A 20,688-nucleotide genomic window follows, 5' to 3' on the forward strand; every position below is an offset into this window, starting at 1 on the left:
AAATAAAACAATAATTTAAAACATATATTTACAAATAGGTGTATTTAATGATACAGATGTTTTTTTTACTCAATACTATATGCGAATACTTTGATATTAAAGATAAGAGATGTAATTATGACCGGCAGATAAGAATTTCGTGTTGCTCATGTTTCCGGAGGACTCAAATTCTCTTGCAAACGCTGTACGCGCCAAATTTGTTACRATTGGACTGGGCCTCTCAGAAGTTGTTTGTCAACTATCAACRAAATATGCCGTAAGTTTCTTACTATCTATTCCTTTGTGTTAGATAACTACACATTTATCAACATTATTAATGAATCATACAATGTAATAACTGTGCAAATGAAAGTTTGATTTGGAAGTAGTTGTTCTCGATAAACTAGCGAGCTCGCTACAGTTGTTAACGTTAGCTAAACAAGCCAGCCTGGGGGGGTACTAATTAAGCTAACAGTACTATAGTTTCTAATACACACTTTCTTTCATATTTCTAAATMATCTTCACTGTCTTTCACAGAGTCAAAAGAACACTCCGTTTGGAGGACAATGACAACGTGAGTTAAAGTAGAATACATCAGTGATTGTCATGAGGGAATTTGAGCTTAATTAACTTACTGTAACTAGCTGAATTGAACTGGCAATTTTGGGGTGTGTGAGTTCTGTTCTGCATCATAACGTTAGTGCTAATAAGCATAACCAGGAGAAAATGTAATGGGTAAATGTATTATTTGTGTGTCTATGCACAAAGCAGACACCAGCCAAGAGACCTGTACCAGACAGGAACTACTCCCCATTGACTGGTACCTGCCAGACGAGTCCAAGTGCAACTCCCCAAGCTGGTACAGTAAGGCATGACAAAGAAATAACCTCATAAAATCAACAAACAAAACCCAAAATATTTGTCACATACACAGTTTACAGCCAGTATAAAAGGTGCAGTGAAATGCTTATTAGCTCCCTCAACAATGCAGTACATTATGCAATACCAACAATAAAAGAGTAACACGTAAAAGAAGAGGTAGTATGCAGTAGCAATAAGGCATGGTGGGTGTGGTATATGGCCAATATACCATGGCTAAGGGCTGTTCTTAGGCATGATGCAATGAGGGCACTTACTGCTATAATAAACTGGGTACCAACATAATTAGAGCAGTAAAAATAAATGTTTTGTCATACCTGTGGTATACGTTCTGATATACCACAGCTGTCAGCCAATCAGCATTCAGGGCTCGATTCACCTACTTTATAAATGGTAATAATGTACAGTATTTACATTTATAGCTTGTTCAACATAAAATGTTAATGAATTTGCATACCATTGCGACATTTTGTACTTCAACAGGTAAAGCCAAAGCCAGTGGGAAAACTGCTAATTCCCTTAAACCACAGGTGCCACAGACGGAAGTGGAAATGTGAGTACTGTAAATATCACAATGTCTCCATGTACACAACAGCAATACTGCTAAGCTAGCTATATATACACTGAACAAAAATATAAATGCAACCTGCAACAATTTCAAAMATTTTACTGAATTACAGTTCCTATAAGGAAATCAGTCAATTGAAATAAAATCATTAGGCCATAATCTATGTCTTCACAATACTGGGAATACAGATCTGCATCTGTTGGTCACAGATGCCTTTTAAAGGGAGGGACGTGGATCAGAAAACCAGTCAGTATCTGGTGTGACCACCATTTGTCTCATGCAGCGGGACACATTTCGGGAACTGGAACATGCTGTCGCGTAAGAGAGGAGCATTTATATATTTTTGTAGTATGGAGAATTTCTGGGATCTTTTATTTCAGCTACTGAAACATGGTACCAAAACTTTACATGTTGCGTTTATATTTTTGTTCATTATATAATAATGTCCTGTTTGTTGAAGATGTCTCCATTTTATTAAGAAGGGGGATATATTTCAATTGCCACACTTGGCTGATGGTCATTATGACAAATCATAATTTAATGACAGGAGACATGCAACGAAGTGGATTCATCATTGGCCGAATTATCAGTGATTTACATAGCACTAAAAATAGTTGGATAAGAGTACTTTAAGACGAGGGCAATTTCCTTCCCCAAAGCATACCCATTTTGAGTCTGTTCTATCCATCAAGACAAGCATTAGTTTTGAATTTTATAGTGCAGTCATTTAAGAGGGATCTATTTAAATGTTACCATTCAAGTATGGTTATGACGTATTTGATAAACTAGACATGCTGTCATTATGGGATATTATGAGAGTTTTAACTATAGCAGTAGTATAATCATATATCTCTAACCTATGATTTGAGTGTATTTAACACTTCATTTGGACATTTAATTAATTTGGACCAGACTACATGCCATCAGCTCTAAACTGGAAGCATCAGTTGGCGCATTTATCAAGGCAAGGCAAGAGCTGAAGAAAATACTGGTGAGTAAAAAATGTTTTGTCAAATTTCCCTATCGATGAAAAAGGACATTTAGTGCTTCCATCATAGCTCCAGTTTGAGTTACAGTATATGATAGCCTTAACCTTGATTTTTGCTCTGTCGTTCTCAGGTCATTGCATGCACTGTAGGGGCAGTTTATATTTGATGTTAAGGAGCTGCTCACCCTTTTCATATTGATCTGAGAAAAGTGATGTATTGTTTTTGGCATCAGGCTGCAGAGGGCAGCAGTGAGCTGAAGAGTTTCTTTTCTAGAGGCTCTGCTGACCTGAAGACCGAACTGAGGAGGCACAGAGAACTTGGTGAGTGGGGTTTTTACCACTTAGTATAACCATACAGTATATGGTATGATGGCAAGGGCCATTCAAAAAGCAATTGTGCAGGTGTAGGCAACTAGATTAAGCAGCAAGATGATTTTTGTCGAAGCAGATGGTCAGGGGGCCGGAACATAATTATACTAAACAAAAATATAAACGCAATGTGTAAAGTGTTGGTTTCATGAGCTGAAATAAAAGATCCCAGAAATGTTCCAAATGCGCTAATTCATCTCAAATTTTGTGCACAAATMTGTTTACATCCCTGTTAGTGAGCATTTCTCCTTTGCCAAGATAATCCATCCACCTGACAGGTGTGGCAACACAATGCCACAGTTGTATCAAGTTTTGAGGGAGCGTGCAATTGGCATACCAGAGCCGTTTCCACAGAATGTAATGTTAATTTCTCTACCATAAGCCGCCTCCAACGTTGTTTTAGAGAATTTATCGGTACGTCCAACTGGCCTCACAAATGCAGACCATGTGTGAGTGACCATGCCAGCCCAGAACCGCTACATTTGTCTTCTTCACTGCGGGATCGTCTGAGACCAGCCACCCGAACAGCTGATGAAACTGAGGAGTATTTATTTCTGTAATAAAGCGCTTTTGTGGGGGYAAACTAATTCTGATTGGCTGCGCTTTGCTCCCCAGTGGGTGTGTCTAGCTCCCAAGTTTGTTGGGCCTATGCCCACCCAGATGTACTAAATTAAACTAATTTTGAGCTGAATTCCTGGTGATTTTGCTGTCTTTTTTTACCCCAAAATTGAAATCTCTACCAATTTATTATGATTATTTTTACAAAAACTTTTGGGGGGACAAACCAAAATCACTCGCAGGCCGGTTTTGGCCCGCTGGCCACCTGTTGCCAACCCCTGCTATAGTGGAACTAAGTAAAGTAATACACTGAAAAAGCAATAGTCCCTAGAATTTATGTGACAAATGTTAGTTTGGTTTGTAAACTAGATTTAGTTAGTTACTAATGAATATTTAGTTGGGGCCAGGGGTTACTTAGAGCAAATAAATGGTTGTCAGATATTTTGTTTGTTACTTTCTATTTGTCAGTGTGCTTGTTGTCCAAAAATGTTATGAGATTTGGAACATATTTTCAGCATCTAAAGCGGAGTCCTGCCTCGGCGTGAATGGTGCTGGCCAGAGCCGTTTGCAAGGTAATTGCTACTCTAATTATGGATTAACATTTAAAAATGTTTAGGATAAACAATACTTTATTGACACAATCATATCTCAGATTATTTTCTACTAAGTGTGGTAGACACTTGTAAACTCAGAAAAAAAAGAAACGTCCTCACTGTCAACCGTATATTATCAGCAAACTTAACGTGTGTAAATATTTGTATGAACAATAAGATTCAACAAGTGAGAAATAAACTGAACAAGTTCCACAGACATGTGACTAACAGAAATTGAATAATGTGTCCCTGAACAAAGAGGGGGTCAAATTGAAAAGTAACAGTCAGTATCTGGTGTGGCCACCAGCTGCATTAAGTTCTGCAGTGCATCTCCTCCTCATGGACTGCACCAGATTTGCCAGTTCTAGCTGTGAGATGTTACCCCACTCTTTCACCAAGGCACCTGCAAGTTCCCGGACATTTCTGGGGGAATGGCCCTAGCCCTCACCCTCCGATCCAACAGGTCCCAGACATGCTCAATGGGATTGAGATCCGGGCTCTTCGATGGCCATGGAAGAACACTGACATTCCTGTCTTGCAGGAAATCACACACAGAACGAGCAGTATGGCTGGTGGCATTGTCATGCTGGAGAGCCATTTCAGTATGAGCCTGCAGGAAGGGTACCACATGGGGGAGGAGGATGTCTTCCCTGTAACGCACAGCGTTGAGATTGCCTGCAATGACAACAAGCTCAGTCCGATGATGCTGTGACACACCGTCCCAGACCATGATGGACTCTCCACCTCCAAATCGATCCCGCTCCAGGGTACAGGCCTCGGTGTAACGCTCATTCCTTCGACGATGAACGCGAATCCGACCATCACCCCTGGTGAGACAAAACCGCGACTCGTCAGTGAAGAGCACTTTGCCAGTCCTGTCTGGTCCAGCGACAGTGGGTTTGTGTCCATAGGCGATGTTGGTGCCGGTGATGTCTGGTGAGGACCTGCGTTACAACAGGCCTACAAGCCCTCAGTCTCGCCTCTCTCAGTCTATTGCAGACAGTCTGAGCACTGATGGAGGGATTGTGTGTTCCTGGTGTAACTCGGGCAGTTGTTGTTGCCATCCTGTACCTGTCCTGCGGGTGTGATGTACTGATCCTGTGCAGGTGTTACACATGGTCTGCCACTGCGAGGACGGACAGCTGATCGTCCTGTCTCCCTGTAGCGCTGTCTTAGGTGTCTCACAGTACGGACATTGCAATTTATTGCCCTGGCCACATCTGCAGTCCTCATGCCTCCTTGCAGCATGCCTAGGGCACGTTCACGCAGATGAGCAGGGACCCAGGGCATCTTTCTTTTGGTGTTTTTCAGAGTCAGTAGAAAGGCCTCTTTAGTGTCCTAAGTTTTCATAACTGTGACCTTAATTGCCTACCGTCTGTAAGCTGTTAGTGTCTTAGACTGTTCCACAGGTGCATGTTCATCAATTGTTTATGGTTCATTGAACAAGCATGGGAAACTGTTTAAACCCTTTACAATGAATATCTGTGAAGTTATCTGGAGTTTTACAAGTTATCTTTGAAAGACGGTCCTGAAAAAGGATGTTTCTTTTTATGCTGAGTTTAGCTATTAAATAACTTTTTTATGATGAGATCATGTGCTCTGAGAAAGGTCAATAGGGCCAAAACATTAGCAGCATGTAAAATGAAAAGCGTATCAGTGCGTGGGCTCCTCTCCTTTTGACCAATATAACACCATAAAACTAATAGTTACGTTTTCTTGTCCATACATTCAGATGAGAAATTTCCTGCATTGAATTGGGTTGTAATTAGATTAGATGTTATTATGATGGTGACTTTTCTCTCGTATTCCTTAAAGGGACAATCTACAGTTCAAACAACTACAAAGCAATCACCCAGCCAGTGTTTTGGTAAATAGCTGAGGGATGGGGCTAGAGAAATGTAACAACTCTGAAATTTACACAGCAATTGATGCAAGGACTGACCATCCATGAAATCAAAATTATAGTATTACCCATGTTTTTAGGCATGTTTTMTTTACAAACAAAGGAGTAAAACAAGCTTGTATTTTGAGTTCTGATGGGGTATGAACTAAGCTCATGAGTCATTCATACGTTATATTCAATCAATGGGTATATGGATGTAGCAATCGCAGATTTGCCCTTTTAAATGAAGGGCTAGTAAGAAAACAACATGTTTTGTTTATATGAGCTGGTTGACATGGGTGTGATGGGTTTGAATGCAGTCACATGGACAGGCTTGGGGCTACTAGGCTTTGATCTGATCTACTACTAGGCCTATTTATCACCATTTATCCAGTATTCATTCAATGTGTTTGTCTGTCTCCATTTTCCAATAGAAAAACTATCATCTTTGGAGAAAAACAACATTTTGTTTTCCCAACACAAACACAATTTCCCAGGCAGAGAATTAATTAGATTATTTCAGGCACATATTATGCCTCCAGCAAAGCTATACTTGTGATCCAATCACATAATGGTGATTTGTGGAAAATGAATAGGGGGATTGTCAGGGAAGTCGGGCTTGTTTTCTGATAAGGTCGTTGGAAATTGTTTTAATTAGTTACAGTGAAGAAGCGTAACATATGTGTTGCCTTGTGGCCCCACACCAGAGGAACGTCACATTTTCTATCACATGGTGGAGCATGAAATTTATCGGTTGTGCATAAACCCCCTTACAACAACTAAGTTCGCATCGTCAAACTAGATAGCTAGGGGAAGATAATAGCTCCTCTGTTGCCTTGAGACACATTTTTAAAGTAAACAAACTTTTTATTAAAGGCAGAGATGGCGAGCGGAGCGCTGGCTCATATCTGTGCTGTGGAGGAAGCGTGAAATCCAGACCGATGATGGTGATCGTGTCATGGAGGCATGGTTCTACTTCCCAGTGTAAAATGTTTTAGACTCGCTGGCTGTGGCATTCAGGCCCTGCATTCATGTATTAAATGCATAGAAAAGTGTAACTGCTTTGTCAGGGTGACTGCGTTCTTCTCAGCCTGCATTACATTTATAGTTTATTTTATTTATTTAGCAGTTCTGACCATTAGGCTAGATTTAAGAGTGTACTCAATTGCTTTATAATTGATCTAAAGTGTAACAGTCCTGTCGAATATGGTAACTGCCGTGACAGATTGTTTATGTAAGCCTACATCCTCGAGGCTAGTATAAGTTTGGGTATGTGTTTCATGGGGTGATGGGTAAAATATAGTATTTTACAACGGTAGTAGATGAGAATGTAAATCTAACCTAATATCAGGRCTTCCCAAGGAGGTCACCAGAATGATTGATTTATAGATTTGATAAGTTCTCTCTTATAATTAATTAACTGTCAGCTTTTCGTGTAGTCAGTTAGTCCACAATGAATGCAATACAAATCTGATGTCATACAAATCTGATTTGGTGATTGGATTATTCTGCCTGCACTCTCCAGGAAACGCTGATAGGCTGTCGTAAAACAAACAAACAGTTGTAGTTAAGGGAAAAAATGCTCAATTTGGGTCAAAACAATGCAGTTCAAAGACACTCTGTTAACTAATTCACAGAACTAAGGGTCATATTGTGTGGCTGGAAAAGTAGAAAACGCCTGCTGAGTTGTGTGAGCTAAGCTTCCTGTTTTCAGTGTCTACACTCCAGTGTTCCAGAGAGCGCCTGGTAAAAGGGAAAGCCCTAGGCGTCCTCTGCTTTGTGACTAGAGCATGACTCAACACGGGGGGCCCCACAAGGGTGCGTCCTAATGCCGACTGTGCTCCCTGGCCTCACACAGTTCCAACTCCATTATCAAGTTCGCTGACGACATGACCATAGTCGGCCTGATTACCAACATCGACGAGACGACCTAAAGAGAGGAGGTAGACACTATGACGGCCTCAACATCAGCAAAACAAAGGAGCTGGTTGAGGACTTCAGGAGGAACCAGGCTGGACACGACCCAATCCTCATCAACGGGGCCGCCGCGGAGACGGTCAAAAACATAAAGTTCCTCCGTGTACACATCTTCGAAGAGCTGAAATGGTCAAACCACATGGACACCATGGTGAAGAAGGAACAACAGCGACTCTTCAACCTCAGGAGGCTGAAGAAATTCTGCCTGTCCCCGAGGGCCCTCCCAGTGTTATTTATTTTCTACATTGTAGAATAATAGTGAAGACATCAACTATGAAATTACACATATGTAATCATGTAGTAACCAAAAAGTGTTAAACAAGTCAATAAAAAATATATATATTTGACATTCTTCAAATAGCCACCCTTTTGCCTTGATGACCGCTTTGCACATTCTTGGCATTCTCTCAACCAGCTTCACCTGAAATGCTTTTCCAACAGTCTTGAAGGAGTTCCCACATATGCTGAGCACTTGTTGGCTGCTTTTCCTTCACTCTGCGGTCCAACTCCCCCCAAACCATCTCAACTGGGTTGATGTCGGGTGATAGTGGAGGCCAGGTCATCTGATGCAGCGCTCCATCACTCTGCTTCTTGGTCAACTAGCCTTTATACAGCCTGGATGTGTGTTGGGTCATTGTCCTGTTGAAAAACAAATGATAGTCCCACTAAGCGCAAACCAGATGGAATGGCATATCGTTGCACAATGCTGTGGTAGCCATGCTGGTTAAGTGTGCCTTGAATTCTAAATAAATCACCAACACTCTCACCAGCAAAGCACCATCACGACTCCTCCATGCTTCACGGTGGGAAGCACACATGCTGAGGTCATCCATTCTACTCTGTATATTACAAAGACAGTGGTTGGAACCAAAAATCTCCAATTTGGACTCATCAGACCAAAGGACAGATTTACACAGGTCTAATGTCCATTGTTCGTGTTTCTTGGCCCAAGCAAGTCTCTTCTTATTATTGGGGTCCTTTAGTAGTAGTTTCTTTGCAGCAATTCAACCATGAAGGCCTGATTCACGCAATCTCCTCTGAACAGTTGAAGTTGTCTGTTACTTGCATTTATTTGGGCTGCAATTTCTGAGGCTGGTAACTCGAATGAACGTGTCCTCCTGCAGCAAAGGTAACTCTGGGTCTTCCTTTCCTGTGGCGGTCCTCATGAGAGCAAGTTTCATCAAAGCTCTTGATGGTTTTTGCGACTGCAAAAAGTTATTGAAATGTTCATGTCTTAAAGTAATGATGGACTGTCGTTCTCTTTGCTTATTTGAGCTGMTCTTGCCATAATATGGACTTGGTCATTTACCAAATAGGGCTATATTCTGTATACCACCCCTACCTTGTCACAACACAACTGATTGGCTCAAACGCATTAAGGAGTAAAGAAATTACACAAATTAACAAGGCGCACGTGTTAATTGAAATGCATTCCAGGTGACTACCTCATGAAGCTGGTTGAGAGAATGCCAAGAGTGTGCAAAGGGTAGCTACTTTGAAGAATATAAAATGTATTTTGATTTGTTTAACACTTTTTTTGGGTTACTACATGATTCCATATGTGTTATTTCATAGTTTTGATATCTTCACTAATTTTTCTACAATGTAAAAAATAAAAACCCTTGAATGAGTAGATTTCTAAACTTTTGACTGGTACTGTATTTGTATTATTGTTTCATTCACTTCTTTTTGACCTGCACTGCTCGGAGCTTAATAATTTCACTGTACCCTGCATTTACATCTGCGACCCTGTGCATGTGACTAAACTCACCTCATTGTTACCTGCGCCGTGTTGCGGTAACACCAGCTCTTAGATCTGGGCTTTGAGACTGATGCTGTCTCAGGGGCCAAGCAACGCCTCAAACGGCATCGCTCAGTACAGCGCCAGGCCACACACTGCCAAGACAGTGGGGTCAATCGACATTAATATTTGAACTTTGACGTCCAAACCTCTGAACCCGCTCCCTTTCTCTTCTTTCTTCAACGTGCCTGCTGTGGTGTTGAGTAGCGCTTACGGCCATTATTTAAGTTTAGCAAAAGTTTCGGTAAGCATTCTGGAGAAGTCACTTTTTGTGAGCAATCAGGGTTCAGGCAGACATAAATCCACAGAGTTGTCCAGGCATTACAAATACCCCAGTAGGGAGGACTCCTGCCTGTATGTGCTGATGACTACAGAATTGTAAAGCGAAGGCCATAATAATTCTGAGGCAAGTTTCCCTCAGCAGAAGGTATTGATTATTTGTGTGTGGTGAGAGATTTGGAAAATTCAATTAAAGGAGTTGTGCAAAGGATTCGTAAATTCTCCCTCTGACCTGTACAGAGACATTTGTTATGATCTAAATCTATGTTGCACTTCACAATATATTTTCTTAGAAGCATAAAAATAAATAACATGTAAACAGATCTGCTTACTACAGAAATACATTTTATTTTCTCAGAAGCATTTAGTCATGGGCAACCCACTGACACGCGCACATCTTCTGGGCAGTAACAGATTTTTATTGCCATTTTTCCATAAGAAAATCCTATATAATGTGAATTTTGAGGTGGGAAAAAATGAGGAGAAAGGGGACTGCTCAGCAGTATAAAAATTGATCAGGCCATAGATGGGTCCATGTTGGGGAAGATTTGTATGTCAGCAGAGCAGTAATGTGCTGTATTAAAGACAGGATTCCTTAAATGTAATCAAAGCGCTGGGGTGGTTTCCCAGGGCTAAGGCCCTGGCCTCACCACGATCTAACACATCAATCCTCTCATCAGACACATGCCACCTGCTTGGGAGGAGTTTTATGCTTTTTGATTAAACACACAGCTGTAATTAAAGAGCAGTGATGTATATTTGAGACTATTTTGGTGACAACTGAAGCCGGGCTGCACTGCTGCAGCCTCAGACTACGCATTCCTTCAGATATGATTTCAGTCGTTTGGATTTTGTCCTCCAGTGAAAAATTATTTAGAAAAATTTCACCTCTGGTAATATTGTTAACTTTTAATCAATTAGGCAAATATTTAGTAACATCTGTATTTCACTAGTAAATCATACCACTTAAGCCTACAGATTTGTCTGGTTGTGAATGGCAGTGCTCTGAGAGAAGTTAGTACTGTATTCTCTGAATTATTCATTTTCTCTACAGGCGTTGTCCAGGCTGGCAGCTCCTCTGATTTCCTGAAATCCATAATGGCCTTATAAAGGTACAACAACTCAGATGGAGCCTATAGCTTTGTCTTTATGAATCAGGTTTAAAGATCCATTATACTGTAACACATTGTTCAATTGTCATCACACGTTACTTGTTTGTTTCCTCCTAGTAGAGCTACATGAGTCAGTATGTCTTCCTATTGAGTCTGGTGATATTGCATTACTGTGTAACAGACAGCAGGGTTGCACTCATGTTTTCCTCTCTGACGTCCCCCTTGCAGGTTTCTGCTTAGGGAGCCGCTCAACTCAACTCTCAACAGACCGACGGCAAATGGAATAGCAGCTCTGCCTTCTCTCACGCGGTGGTGTACATGTTTCCTCTTCGGAGACGGCTGGGTGATGAATATAGAATCTAAGCTGTCATTTGTGAGGCAGAGGGATGTCTCGGAGGCTGCCTGTCAGTCATTGGGGGGAATGTGTCAAAGTAAAACGCCTTAGACATCAGACAGGTTTACGCCGAGCCCTCACCGCTGACAAATGTTGACTCTACAATAACTGCCGCTATACAGTGCTGAGAAAATGTTCTTTCAGTGAGCGAACGCCCTCGTCCCATTAGACCTGATGCTATATGAAATCCACCCCCACCATGTCCTCTAGCTACCTCGAAAGGTGAAGGAAACTGGAATATAGGCTCTGAAAGGCTAGTGCACACACACACACACTTCATTCTTTTGCTCTTTATTTGGCTGTGCCAGGGAAGGCAGAGGGCCTCTTACAGCCTGAGCGACCTAAGCAACAGCTGGTGTGCACAGACACATTTCCTATTTCTGCCCAAGGTGGATCATGTAACTCTCACTTTATCAGCCTTGGAGGCCGTGTGAAGGACAAAGCGAGCACATCCATAAACAAATCTAATGTTTTCATACTGGCCCTCTGGAGGTGAGAGAGGGGACCCTTGGCGGTCTTACTCCCGCTACTTCGACCCACCTTGCCTCCTACCCCCATCACCTTAGACCTCTACCCCACTAACCCTTTCCTCCTAGAGGGTCTCGCCAGCCCTCCGCTCTTCATTTGACTGTGTCATGAAGCGGATGCGGCAATGACGTTACCTGTGACTCGTCCTCCCTGTCCCAACTGACACAAACTTCTACAGACGTGTTAAACTGGAGCATCGGTACATTGCCGCAAGCAACCCATCTGTCTAGAGACTACCTTCCTCCCAGTCGATCCACGGTAGTAATTTTAAAGCCACAGGCCTCTGGTTGTCCCACCCTTCCGTGTTATAGGATGCAGGGCCAGGCCAGCGGCTGCAGATACACAGCGTAGCAGCGGCCCTCAGTGACCCGATAACATTTATAGTAGTAATGGATTTTTTTTTAATGGCTGTCATTAACTCACAGGCAGAGAGGGGAAAGATTGCTTGTACTGTTTTTTTTCTGTGGTATTTCAGCTTTATGACATTATGTTCAGATATGTCATCTTCCATCATCCTTGTTTTAGGGCCTGTCGGACCTGCCACTGCTTTTTTGTGTTGAAATGCATAGCCCTTTGTGGACTCCTTGTTTTCCAATTTGCTCATTAATCCCCCTTCCTCTCCCCTGTAACTATTCCCCAGGTCGTTGCTGTACATGAGAATGTGTTGAGTCAACTTACCTGGTAAAATAAAATTGTGTCTAGGTGTTGTAATGAATATTTTTTTCAGCTAAATTAAATGGTTGGAAGACATGGTTTGGCTCATTATTGTCTGGCTACAACATACCACAACACTTACCACCAGTGATTGAGCTAGCTTTGAGGATTTTATTGAAACATCGAGTCTGTGCTAGCAATATGGCTGTAAAATAAGGGTTAATCAAGAATTCATATCAGGTGATTTTATTTTAAGACAAATACTCTATTGGTACAAAATAAATGTAATGCTGTTACATTTGAAAATATTGAAAAACAGTCAAGTAAAAAATTGTCATGCTTGATGTACATAATTAGGCATTGACAAAACAGCAACCATTCATGTTGACAGGAGGGTTCTCTAGAGAATAAAGATTCTGAATGATTGGCCCTAGACTGGTAGTTGGTCCATGAGCCTTATTGGTCTTTGGTGCTCATTGACTGAAGCACTGTGCTTAGTTAGTTTTTCTCTTTCTGTTGGGTGGTAACTATCCAGTTCTGTTTTTCCACCCTAATAATTACTCAGTTATCATCTGGGCCCTACCTCCCTAATGATTTCTCAGTTACTTTTCTTCTGGTTCTTCCTCACAGATTGTGGCGGCTCGGCGATCTGGACAATGTTGAAGTAGAGGAGGAGGCCCAGGAAGTGTAGGTAGGAGAACACAGACACCAGGAGGGGAAACAAATCAGGCAGCTGGGCCGGAGGGGCCAGCGCCACGCTCATAAAGCTCAAACCAGCCATGGCCGTGATGGAGAAATAGAACTGCAGGAGAGATGGACAGAGAGTTCAGTTCATTCTTTTTCAAGGGAGTTAAGCCATCACAGGATATAAGCCAAGAGCCAAGTCTCCCTCTCAGCCCAGAAGTGGGGCTCAAAATTCAATATAAATTCCAGTCAAATCAGAAAGTGAATTTGACATGGTATTCAAATTGTTTATCTATTTAGATGGGCTTAATTAAAGTATTTCCTTGGCCCAAGTCATAACTATTCAAACTAGATCAGACTGGAAGAGAAAAAAAATTGACCTCACATGACCATCCCTCAATCACAAGCTGACGTTTATTTTAGCCCCGACCGGTGCYTCCAGAACGGAAAGGCAAACAGTGTTAGTAGCAGGATCAACATGAACACGTCTATTTGGGACCTGCGGACCCAGGGATCAGTGAGGGTAGGTGTCGTAAGCACCTCCGTATGAGACCAACCCCATGAAACCCTAGCCCCATCACTGGGCCTCCTTATTTACGCCTCTTGTGTAAATAAATGTATCTAAGCAAACCTGTGTTAATGACTCTATAAAAAGACACCTTCCTTCTGATCTCACACAGCTCTGTCTGGTGGCGGTGTCTGGCTACGTCCCCATACCCTATAGAGTGCACTACTTTTGACCAGGGCCCATCCTATTCTCTCTGTAGAGCCCTATGGGGCCTCTAGTCAAAAGTAGTGCAGTATATAGGGAATAGGGTGCTATTTGGGATCCCCCCTGCCCATATGTCACTAAAGGAGTGGATGGTGCAGAGCTGGCCAGGGCCAGGCACTTCAGAGATGCCTGTAACTTAAATAAGTGATAAATAATACTTGGGGCCTGGCAGTGGCTTTCATCTGGCAGATAGCCTAGCGGTTAAGCGCCTTGGGCCATTAACTGAAAGGTTGCTGGTTTGAATCCCAGAGCCGGCAAGGTGGAAAAATCTGCCGTTCTGCCCTTGAGCAAGGAAGTTAACCCCCAACAACAACTGCTCCCTAAGCGCACATTTCGGTTGAATGCATTCAGTTGTGCAAATGACAAGGTATCCTCTTTCCCATCCCAGACAGCCTACACAGCTTACAGTACAGTGGCACATGGTCTTTATTTATACAGTTGGAGAGATATCTATATCTTCTCACGCTGATGCCATTCAGGTTAGAGCCGCCGTGCTCCAGTATGTAGATACCACTTAAGACTATTAGAAACACCAGCCATAGAGACAGGCTGCTATGAAATCACTCTGACTACAACCTGARTGCCAGTTAATAGAGGACCACAATGGAAAGTCTTGACTTTGTGTATATAATCCTCTGTCATTTTAGTACATGTATTTTTTTGCCTGATGTGGCCTCTTTGTGTATTTAAAATTGTCATAAAATCTAATTCAGCTCATCTCCCTACTAACTTGTGTAAAGAAAAGATTACTAGACAGACAACATTGCAACTATCTTCCTGGTAAAGCAAACTGGGTCACACTTTATTTGGATAGTCTGGATTTTTCATCATCATACGATAAGGGTTAAGGTTAGGATAACGGCGAGGGTTAGTTGAAATGTTACTGATTAGTCTGTAGAGCATCTACAGATGTACTATCCAAATAAAGAGTTTGCTTTGCAATCTGATACATTTCTTGCTATGAATGAATGATGACAGGCATATGGGGTAGTGCAATGTGAAAGGGAATTTGTTTACACCACCAGGCCACACTTACTTTCCACTTGATGACTCTGCCGAGGTCCATGCGGGGCATGCAGATGAGGAGGCGGCGGTAGGGCCCCAGACGCAGCTTGTCCTCTGAGCAGTGCTCAAGGGCTAAGAGCAGGTAGACGGAGAAGAACAGGAAGGCCAGGGAGGTGACCACGTACGGCACCAACAGACCATCCTTCAGAAACAACGGCAGCATACTGCAGAGGAGGACGGGGAGGGAGAGAGTACAAGAACAATGTAGCCCAAAACACAGCTGTACTAGGGCCTACTTAAATCCAACAAAACCCCATCTATTCATTGGCAAAACACCTAAAAGAAATGTTATAAATACATACTTTGCCAATCTAACAAACCCAGTGCATTCAGATGCTCTTATAATAACTGCTTAAGCAACCATTTGACTAAATTATGCAACTATGTCTTCAATTTACACAAACAAGCTGTACACTATATACAGTGCATTTGGAAAGTATTCAGACCCCTTGACTTTTTCCAAAACATTTTACGTTACAGCCTTATTCTAAAATGTATTATTGTTTTCCCCCCCTCAATCTACACATAATAACAAAGCAAAATGTTTTTTATTTTATTTTTGCAAATGTATTCAAAATAAACTATCACATTTTACAAAAGTATTCAGACCCTTCACTTAGTACTTTGTTGAAGGACCTTTGGCAGCAATTACAGCCTTGAGTCTTCTTGGGTATTGAGGCACACCTGTATTTGGGGAGTTTCTCCTATTCCTCTATGCAGATCTTCTCAAGCTCTGTCAGGTTGGATGGGGAGCGTTGCTGCACAGCTATTTTCATGTCTCCAGAGATGTTTGATTGGGTTCAAGTCATTCAGAGACTCGTCTCGAAGCCACTCCTGTGTTGTCTTGGCTATGTGCTTAGGGTCGTTGTCCTGTTGGAAGGTGAACCTTCGCCCTCAATCTGAGGTCCTGAGCACTCTGGAGCAGGTTTTCATCAATGATCTCTCTGTACTTTGCTCCTTTCATCTTTGCCTTAATCCTGACTAGTCTCCCAATCCCTGCCACGTAAAAACATCCACACAGCATGATGCTGCCACCACCATGCTTCACTGTAGGGATGGTGCCAGGGTTCCTCCAGACGTGACGCTTGGCATTCAGGCCAAAGAGTTCAATCTTGGTTTCATGATCTGAGAGTCTTTAGGTGCCTTTTGACAAAATCCAAGCGGGCTGTCATGTGCATTTTACTGAGGAGTGGCTTCCGTCTGGCCACTCTACCATAAAGGCCTGATTGGTGGAGTGCTGTAGAGATGGTTGTTCTTCTGGAAGGTTCTCCCATCTCCACAGAGGAACTATGGAGCTCTGTCAGAGTGACCATCGGGTTCTTGGTCACCTCGCTGAGCAAGGCCCTTCTCCCCCGTTTACTCAGTTTGGCTGGGCGGCCAGCTCTAGGAAGAGTCTTGGTGGTTCCAAACGTCTTCCATTTTAAGAATGATGGAGGCCACTGTGTTCTTGGGGACCTTCTATGCTGCAGAGAGCTTTTGTACCCTTCCCCAGATCTGTGCCTTGYCGCAATCCTGTCTTGGAGCTCTATGGACAATTCCTTCAACCTCATGGCTTGATTTTTGCTCTGACATGCACTGTCAACTGTGGGACATTATATAGACAGGTGTGTGCCTTTCCAAATCATGTCCAATTAATTGAATTTACCACATGTGAACTCCAATCAATTTGTAGAAACATCTCAAGGATGATCACTGGAAACAAAATGCACGTGAGCTCAATTTCGAGTCTCATAGCAAAGGGTCAATACTTATGTAAGTAAGGTCTCTTTTTTATTTTTAATACATTTGCAAAAATGTCTTCATCTGTTTTTGCTTTGTCATTATGAGGTATTGTGTGTAGATTGTTTGTTTATTTTTTTCATCAATTTTAGAATAAGGCTGTAACGTCACAAAATGTGGAAAAAGTCAAGGGGTCTGAATACTGAAGGCACTGTATACAAAAGTATGTGGACACCCCTTCAAATTAGTGAATTCAGCAATTTCAGCCACACCCGTTGCTGACAGATTGAGCACACAGCCATGCAATCTCCATAGACAAACATTGGCAGTAGACTGGCCTTACCAAAGATCTCAGTGACTTTCAACGTGGCACCATCATAGGATGCAACCTTTCCAACAAGTCAGTTTATCAAATGTCTAACCTGCTGGAGCTGCCCCAGTCAACTGTACAGTCATGGCCAAAAGTTTTGAGAATGACACAAATATTACTTTTCAGAAAGTCTGCTGCCTCAGTTTGTATGATGGCAATTTGCATATACTCCAGAATGTTATGAAGAGTGATAAGATGAATTGCAAAGTCCCTCTTTGCCATGCAAAAGGACCAGCTGACATCATGTCAGTGATTCTCTCGTTAACACAGGTGTGAGTGTTGACGAGGACAAGGCTGGAGATCACTCTGTCATGCTGATTGAGTTCAAATAACAGACTGGAAGCTTCAAAAGGAGGGTGGTGCTTGGAATCATTGTTCTTCCTCTGTCAGCCATGATTACCTGCAAGGAAACACGTGCCGTCATCATTGCTTTGCACAAAAAGGGCTTCACAGGCAAGGATATTGCTGCCAGTAAGATTGCACCTAAATCAACCATTTATCGGATCATCAAGAACTTCAAGGAGAGCGGTTCAATTGTTGTGAAGAAGGCTTCAGGTTACCCAAGAAAGTCCAGCAAGCGCCAGGACTGTCTCATAAAGTTGATTCAGCTGTGGGATCGGAGCACCACCAGTACAYAGCTTGCTCAGGAATGGCAGCAGGCAGGTGTGAGTGCATCTGCACGCACAGGGAGGCGAAGACTTTTGGAGGATGGCCTGGTGTCAAGAAGGGCAGCAAAGATACCATTTCTCTCCAGGAAAAACATCAGGGACAGACTGATATTCTGCAAAAGGTACAGGGATTGGACTGCTGAGGACTGGGGTAAAGTCATTTTCTCTGATAAATCCCCTTTCCGATTGTTTGGGACATCCGGAAAAAAGCTTGTCCGGAGAAGACAAGATGAGTGCTACCATCAGTCCTGTGTCATGCCAACAGTAAAGCATCCTGAGACCATTCATGTGTGGGGTTGCTTCTCAGCCAAGGGAGTGGGCTCACTCACAATTTTGCATAAGAACACAGCCATGAATAAAGAATGGTACCAACACATCCTCTGAGAGCAACTTCTCCCAACCATCCAGGAACAGTTTGGTGACGAACAATGCCTTTTCCAGCATGATGGAGCACCTTGCCATAAGGCAAAAGTGATAACTAAGTGGCTCCGGGAACAAAACATCGATATTTTGGGTCCATGGTCAGGAAACTCCCCAGACCTTAATCTCATTGAGAACTTGTGGTCCATCCTCAATAGGCGGGTGGACAAACAAAAACCCACAAATTCTTGCAAACTCCAAGCATCGATTATGCAAGAATGGGCTGGCATCAGTCAGGCTGTGGCCCAGAAGTTAATTGACAGCATGCCAGGGAGGATTGCAGAGGTCTTGAAAAAGAAAGGTCAACACTGCAAATATTGACTCTTTGCATCAACTTCATGTAATTGTCATAAAAGCCTTTGACACGTATTAAATGTTTGTAATTATACTTCAGTATTCCATAGTAACATCTGACAAAAAATATCTAAAGACACTGAAGCAGCAAACTTTGTGGAAATTAATATTTGTGTCATTCTCAAAACTTTTAGCCACGACTGTAAGTGCTGTTATTGTGAAGTGGAAACGTCTAGGAGCAGCAATGGCTCAGCCGCGAAGTGGTAGGCCACACAAGCTCACAGAACGGGACCACCGAGTGCTGAAAGCGCGTAAAAATAGTCTGTCCTCGGTTACAACACTCACTACCAAGTTCCAAACGGCCTCTGGAAGCAACGTCAGCACAATAACTTTTCGTCGGGAGCTTCATGAAATGGGTTTCCATGGCTGAGCAGCCGCACACAAGCCTAAGATCATGCGCAATGCCAAGCGTCGACTGGAGTGGTGTAAAGCTCGTCGCCATTGGAATCGGGAGTATCACTGAAAATGCATTCTCTGGAGTGATGAATGACGCTTCACCATCCGGCAGGCCGATGGACAAATCTGTTAAGTTTGGTGGAGGAATAATGGTCTGGGCCTGTCTTTCATGGTTTGAGCTAGGCCCCTTAGTTCCAGTGAAGAGAAATCTTAACACTACAGTATACAATGACATTTTAGACGATTCTGTGCTTCCAACTTTGTGGTAACAGTTTTTTGGGAAGGTCCTTTCCTGTTTCAGCATGACAATTCCCCGTGCACAAAGCGAGGTCCAGACAGAAATGGTTTGTCGAGATTGGTGTGAAAGACCTTGACTGGCCTGCACAGAGCCCTGACCTCAACCCCATCAAACACCTTTGGGATGAATTGGAATGCCGACTGCGAGCCAGGCCTAATCGCCTGACCTCACTAATGCTCTTGTGGCTGGATGGAAGCAAGTCCCTGCAGAAATGTAACAACATCTAGTGGAAAGCCTTCCCAGAAGCGTAGAGGCTGTTATTTTTTTATTTTTTTTTAGTCATTTAGCAGACGCTCTTATCCAGAGCGACTTACAGTAGAGTGCATACATTTTATTACATTTTTTACATACTGAGACAAGGATATCCCTACCGGCCAAACCCTCCCTACCGGCCAAACCCTCCCTAACCCGGACGACGCTATGCCAATTGTGCGTCGCCCCACGGATCTCCCGGTTGCGGCCGGCTGCGACAGAGCCTGGGCGCGAACCCAGCCCAGCCTGGGCGCGAACCCAGAGACTCTGGTGGCGCAGCTAGCACTGCGATGCACTGRGATGCAGTGCCCTAGACCACTGCGCCACCCGGGAGATCTGTTATAGCAGGTGTCCACATATTTTTGTCATGTAGTGTATGTCTTCAACAATGGGTGGAGTGGAGATGCACAATGTGAGCCATGCCAGTTAGACAGGACAACAGGCCCACAGAATGCCCTGCTGTCCCTATACAAAACATGCTTAGAGAAGAGGTATGTTGACTATGCAGTGTAATCCAGATATCCCTACACTAAACCACGCACACAACAATTAGTACTACCGGAAGAATTTAACAATAGCTGGGGTGAAAGTTAGTACTACTAACTTAGTAGTCAGCTTCACCCCCTCTCTTCTCTGACTGCTACCTTTACAATGACTACATTTTATATTTTCTTGACTCTTCACAAATAAAATCATCCAAAGAATATCAACACAAATTCATCTGGCAAAGCATCCTATACTTTTTGAGAATTTCCTCTAACAGCGATTTATTTTTTGGGGTTACATTTAATGTACAAGATTTTACTTTTCGAACAGTTTCTCCTATGACCTTTAACCTGGTCTGTTATTATTGGTCCACTATAGTTTCCCCCACTGTAGCTTCCTACCTGAAGGTGGAAGCCTGTAGAAACCAGATGGCTGGCAGAGGAAGGTCATTCAGTAGCAGGCAGACTGGCCTAGAGGCAGAAAGAAAAGAGGGAGGTCATTCAGTAGCAGGCAGACTGGCCTAGAGGCAGACAGAAAAGGTTACACACACTTGAATTATACACACTTTATTTAACAACATGGGCTCTGGTCAAAAGTAGTGCACCATATAAGGCATAGGGTGCCTTCAGAGGCAGCCCATCG

General features: G+C 42.8%; 2 protein-coding genes across 3 annotated transcripts in view; one reads left to right on the top strand and one right to left on the bottom strand.

Annotated features, from left to right (window-relative positions):
• Positions 1-151: 151 nt before the first annotated feature.
• itgb3bp (integrin subunit beta 3 binding protein) lies at positions 152-12,658 on the top strand. 2 transcript variants are annotated; one of them, XM_024003503.2, is made up of 9 exons: positions 152-256; positions 518-554; positions 749-839; positions 1,343-1,412; positions 2,340-2,418; positions 2,649-2,736; positions 3,858-3,914; positions 10,929-10,986; positions 11,215-12,658. In XM_024003503.2, exons 1-8 carry the CDS (start codon positions 252-254, stop codon positions 10,982-10,984), a joined length of 483 nt encoding a protein of 160 aa, XP_023859271.1. In that variant the 5' UTR covers positions 152-251; the 3' UTR covers positions 10,985-10,986; positions 11,215-12,658. The 2 variants fall into 2 exon arrangements, with proteins under 2 accessions (XP_023859271.1, XP_023859272.1); XM_024003504.2 differs by having other exon boundaries at positions 153-256; positions 752-839.
• A 134-nt stretch (positions 12,659-12,792) lies between these two features.
• Positions 12,793-20,688, bottom strand: part of alg6 (ALG6 alpha-1,3-glucosyltransferase) — a 32,588-nt gene continuing 24,692 nt past the window's right edge. The window contains exons 12-14 of the mRNA XM_024003502.1: positions 20,448-20,516; positions 15,055-15,247; positions 12,793-13,364 (exon numbers count right to left, since the gene is read on the bottom strand). Of these exons, the coding sequence (XP_023859270.1) occupies positions 13,161-13,364; positions 15,055-15,247; positions 20,448-20,516 (466 nt within the window). The 3' untranslated portion in view covers positions 12,793-13,160. The remainder of the gene's footprint in view (positions 13,365-15,054; positions 15,248-20,447; positions 20,517-20,688) is intronic.

This window comes from Salvelinus sp. IW2-2015, linkage group LG16, assembly GCF_002910315.2.
Source record: "Salvelinus sp. IW2-2015 linkage group LG16, ASM291031v2, whole genome shotgun sequence".
Lineage (NCBI taxonomy): Eukaryota > Metazoa > Chordata > Actinopteri > Salmoniformes > Salmonidae > Salvelinus > Salvelinus sp. IW2-2015.